Source organism: Limulus polyphemus, unplaced genomic scaffold (assembly GCF_000517525.1).
Source record: "Limulus polyphemus unplaced genomic scaffold, Limulus_polyphemus-2.1.2 Scaffold12375, whole genome shotgun sequence".
Taxonomy (NCBI): Eukaryota; Metazoa; Arthropoda; class Merostomata; order Xiphosura; family Limulidae; genus Limulus; species Limulus polyphemus.
Genome location: NW_013677985.1, coordinates 1 through 5,342, shown reverse-complemented (window position 1 = coordinate 5,342; position 5,342 = coordinate 1). Strand labels below are relative to the sequence as shown.

The window sequence follows — 5,342 nt, the reverse complement described above, 5'->3', positions numbered from 1 at the left end:
TGGGAGAACAATGCTACACAAGGAATATCTGTGCTCTGCCCACCACGAGTATTGAAACCCGGTTTCTTGCGTTATAAGTCCGCAAGCATACCGCTGTGCCACTGGGGGTCACTAGATGGAGTACCCGGACAAGTGAAATGAAGACTCGTTGTAACAAATGATAGGAAATGTTTTTAATAAACTTTAAAAGTCCAATAAAAATACATAAAGGTACCAATATTGAAAAGAAAGACATACTGTTTTCAAGAATTCTGTTAGTATGAAATTAGATGGAGGGTCCAACCCCCTCCCTCATGTTATCTTGTATCACTGTGTCAAGTTTGGTAATAACTGAAAAGAAAGACATACTGTTTTCAAGAATTCTGTATAACAACAGTTGAAGTTAATGTTGTTGTTTTTTCCCATGGTCTTAGATATAAAATACTTGTTGAATTTAGGATCTAATAAAAAAATTAAACCCACCCTTTATTTTTCACCAAATCAAAAATTCCCTTTTTAAACTCCAGTAAAGTGCCAGCCTCCACTACAGATAAGTCAATCTCCCTGTTGGAAAATTAAAATAGCTTTAACTGGACCTTAACCTGTCTTTTGACAAATTTTACAAAATGCATCTTATTATCTTCAAAACACAACATAAAGAAACCACAAGTCCCATCAAACCCAAAGATAACTTTATAAACTTCAATAAAATCACCTCCTTTCCTTCTTCACGAGAAAATGAAATACCTTAATCTATCCTAATAGCTCTCTTACCCCTTTCCAATTCATCGATACCCTTTCTTAAACAAGGAGACCAAGTTCTGTACAAAGTTGTTCAAGTGAGGCCTGACTAGTGGTTGGTATAAAAACACAACTATTTGCTTTGAAATGTAATTAATACCAAAATTCTATTAGCTTTACTTCCAAAAGAGCACTGCCTTGAGTAACTTATCCATCATTATATCCACAAATCCTTTACTTCAGTCACTCTACTGAACTGGTCCCAGCCTATACTAAACACATCATCCAAACAGGACAGATGAGACCAAAAGGGGCAGCAGGTCATAATTGGCTAGAATTTCTATAATAACAGAAGAGAGGGGATGGAGGGTGGGTGGTACAATCAGAATTTGCAAATGGTGACCAAACACATCACATCAGTCTTGGACTGAAATCAATATAATCCAAATGCATTATCTTACACCTACCAGATAAGCTCAGGGAGTGCTGTAATAAATGCTGTAAACTAGGGATACCAGAATTTTGAAAAACGTGTTTGGTTTCAGAAGAATTTCAATGAGACCTTTGTAAGTCTTTACAACTATCAACTGGCTTTGCACTGTGGTAAGTAAATTAACAAGGAGTTCTGTACCTACATCTTTAAGTGTATAAATGATGTTTATATACAAGATTCTCATTCATAAATTTTAAAATACGATAAAATGTATGAAGAACTACTTGCTCTTCTCACCAACATTTAACATGCAAGAAAGGCCTTTCAAAAAGATTTATAAAGAATAATATTTATAGACCTGAGACTAAGACTCAGCAGTTTTACAATTTACAAATGATTGGGAGGCTGGTTTTTCTATACACTCTTTAATATCCAATACACATGACTAGTATTCAGTAGTTTTATAATTCAACCCCAATAGTTCAACTAAAACACAATCATAGAATTCTGTTAGTTTCATCAACTTAACTAAAACACAATCATAGAATTCTGTTAGCTCCATCAACTCAACTAAAACACAATCACAGAATTCTGTTAGTTCCATCAACTCAACTAAAACACAATCATAGAATTCTGTTAGTTTCATCAACTCAACTAAAACACAATCACAGAATTCTGTTAGCTCCATCAACTCAACTAAAACACAATCATAGAATTCTGTTAGTTCCATCAACTCAACTAAAACACAATCATAGAATTCTGTTAGTTCCATCAACTCAACTAAAACACAATCACAGAATTCTGTTAGTTCCATCAACTCAACTAAAACACAATCATAGAATTCTGTTAGTTCCATCAACTCAACTAAAACACAATCACAGAATTCTGTTAGTTCCATCAACTCAACTAAAACACAATCACAGAATTCTGTTAGCCCAAGTAGTTCAACTAAAATACAGTCACAGAATCCACTTAACCCAACATTTCTGGAAGCAGACTTCACTGTCTGGAGTGAAATATGAATGAACAGTATAAGATGAAAATGTAAACTAATCTTACTTAAAATAATAAATTTTCCAAAAATGTTTGACTACATACTAAACATTTTATTTTCACAATATAATTTGTAATATCAGTACACTGTACTGCTAAAATGACACATATTTAGTATAAAGTACTTCTGCATTAAATACGTAATTCATCTTTTTTCTTAATTAATGTTTAAAATTGCCTTCAAAATTTATTAGATGCTTTCAGATCCTTAATAAGAACCACTATTTGAATCTTCTATAAGCATACAATACTTTTCAAAGTATTATATTCATATGTACTTTATACCATAAAAACAATTATTACCTACAGTCCTAATAATTACTAAATTAGAACCATAAATTATAATACTATTAGTAGTATTGTGAAGTGTAACTTATACAACTTAAATTTGGCACTCAGTTTTAGTTACATTCTTACAATATTATATTTATAACAAGATCCAAAGAACGTCTCATTTATCCAGATTTATTATAGAATTATTTGAAATCTGAAACCCACAAAATTACCTTAGAAGTTTCTCTACTTGTTGGTTGATCATGATGACTTGAGCTAGGTGACGGATCAGTCTCCTGGCCTCCAGTGATGCAGCCGGACATGCTACCGGTAATTGTCCCGTCTATGTCTTTTAGAGATACGCTAGGACTAGCGTCAGTTCCTCCACGATAATCAGCGAGCCTCTCTGCTGCTACAGAACTAAAAACGGAAATACTTTCGGTCCTACACTTGGAGGTCTTACGCATTACTGAAAAAAAAAAGTATCTAACCTCCCCCCTAAGTTGTATATATTATTCATGTATAATAAATCCTCTAATAAAATTTAGCCTAATAATAAATTTAGGCTCAATGGAAATCTTAATACATCTTACGAAGTGTAGGCCTACCGCGAACAGCGTATTCACATCGAGGATAATGCACTGAGAATACACTTGACTGACCTCTGTCGACAGTTCAGTTAGAATAATAATAATAAAAAAAAACGAAATACACTGCATTATTGATGCCATACCTGAAACAAAATTCTAACGTATTACCTTTCACTAAACAAAATGTTTACATTGACGTGTTTAATTGCTATTTACGTAAGAAATAAATTTAGCGACGATAAAACAGTTACGTATTTGTAAAGGGTGCTAGATGCGGTAAAATAAATTAAAGCTATACCTACATGGTATGTATGTGTATATATATATATATACGTGCACACACATATCTCTCTTTTTCTACATGGGTATGAATATAAAAACACAATTGTTACTATACAGTATAAATATACCAACTGTATAAATTCTCCAAATAGTATCGGAGATCGCTAGGTAAACCAGCACCGTTAAAATATTAAAACTTTAATAATATTATCTTATATGCCTTAAAAAATAATATACATAACATTTATAAACAAATCTACGTACTTGCAATTGCAACAACAATTCAATAATTATATTCCATCATTTTGTTTTTAAAAATAAAAGTTTACAAGAAAAGTCAAAACAAGTTCATATACTAAACTAACAATTTTCTGAAAATACCAGGTTTGAGAGTTTCAAACGAAAGTGAGGCACCTGACACATATCTGAAGGTAGAATATACTTGTATGGTAGTGAGCCCCACCGTTCAAACTGTTTCATGCACTTTCAACATTAGCGAATGCTTTATGAAAATTGCATACCTCTGCGTATTCCTAATGCTATTGTAGATGAATATCACAAATTTTGCGAGCTTCGATACCTGAAAAGCACCAAAATGTTTGCAATAAGTTATCCAGCCACTCGCCTTGCTGTTGCCTGCAACAGCTAATACAACTTACTGCGCAAGATCTACGCAGGCAGCTCAAATCCCGGGAACGTGACGTCACAGTGAATCTCGGTCATATTCACACGAGTACACATGTTTCGTAGTTTTTCCGCAGTGGTGATGAGTAACAATAACACCGGCTTTTGTTGGGACAAGAAATGTTCTGACGAGAATTATCTGATGCTGTGTTATAAACCTTTTGAAGATAGCCACGTAAAGTTAATTAGCTCGATTCAGTAAGTTTTAGTTTGAAACTTCTGTGTACACCACAGTATTTATACCTGAGTTGCCTTTTTTTAAATCATCTCACCTGATGGAAATAATTCTCAATTGGTAGTTTTAAGGAATCGAACATGTATATTTTCTTACAACTCTTTTATGTTAAGTTATTGTTATGACCACCAGGAGTAAAGTTGTGTCATCAGAAATTTTGCTTAGTGTTATCTGTCTTCTATATCTGCTGAAAATTTTGAGGTGATTTTTTTCTCTTCAATTTATATAAAACAATAACCGCTTAAAAAATTGAAATGTTAAACGTAAATACACTTAGCAAAGATTGTGGTCAACGTCAGATATTTTCTTTCAAAATATTATCGATTAGTTTTCCACCCACTGAGTAGTACTTGTTGAAGAAGAAAAATCACCTAAAACAGTCTCTGTTACAGTAACAGAACAGTTACTTTGAATACCAGATAACGAAATTGAATTCGGAATGATAGTGGACACAAGATGTTGCTATCACGAAGATAAGTTTACGCTGGCTTCTTATGGAAGTCGTTGTGAGGCCCAAGCGAATGCAGTGAAGGTCAATGGTCAAATTCCTCCGATACCGAGATGGTACCTAGGATCAGATGCTGAACATCAGCTTAAGTGGTTCAAGTGGATAAAATGTGGACAAATTTATTCTGGATGGGATGTCAGTGTTTGTTTAGAATCTGTTTTCAACCCATGTATCTAACTAAATGTAAAAGTTGTAAGATGGGATATCAGTGTTTGTTTAGAATCTGTTGTCCACACAAGTATCTAACTAAATGTAAAAGTTGTAGGATGAGATGTCAGTGTTTGTTTATAATCTGTTTTCCACCCAAGTATCTAACTAAATGTAAAAGTTGTAGGATGGGATGTCAGTGTTTGTTTAGAATCTGTTTTCAACCCAAGTATCTAACTAAATGTAAAAGTTGTAGGATGGGATGTCAGTGTTTGTTTAGAATCTGTTTTCCACCCAAGTATCTAACTAAATGTAAAAGTTGTAGGATGGGATGTCAGTGTTTGTTTAGAATCTGTTTTCAACCCAAGTATCTAACTAAATGTAAAAGTTGTAGGATGGGATGTCAGTGTTTGTTTA

At 33.5% G+C, this 5,342-nt stretch overlaps 1 protein-coding gene across 3 annotated transcripts in view; it reads right to left on the bottom strand.

The window, feature by feature from the left end:
• LOC111083953 overlaps window positions 1–5,190 on the bottom strand; it is an 8,256-nt gene extending 3,066 nt beyond the window's left edge. For 2 of the 3 annotated variants that reach the window (XM_022380709.1, XM_022380710.1), the window contains exon 1: window positions 2,713–3,106. In XM_022380709.1, coding sequence (XP_022236417.1) covers window positions 2,713–2,946 — 234 coding nt within the window. In that variant the 5' untranslated portion in view covers window positions 2,947–3,106. Of the gene's footprint in view, window positions 1–2,712; window positions 3,107–3,872 lie in introns of those variants that run through there. The other variant, XR_002609323.1, reaches the window with a different exon arrangement.
• Window positions 5,191–5,342: the final 152 nt, after the last annotated feature.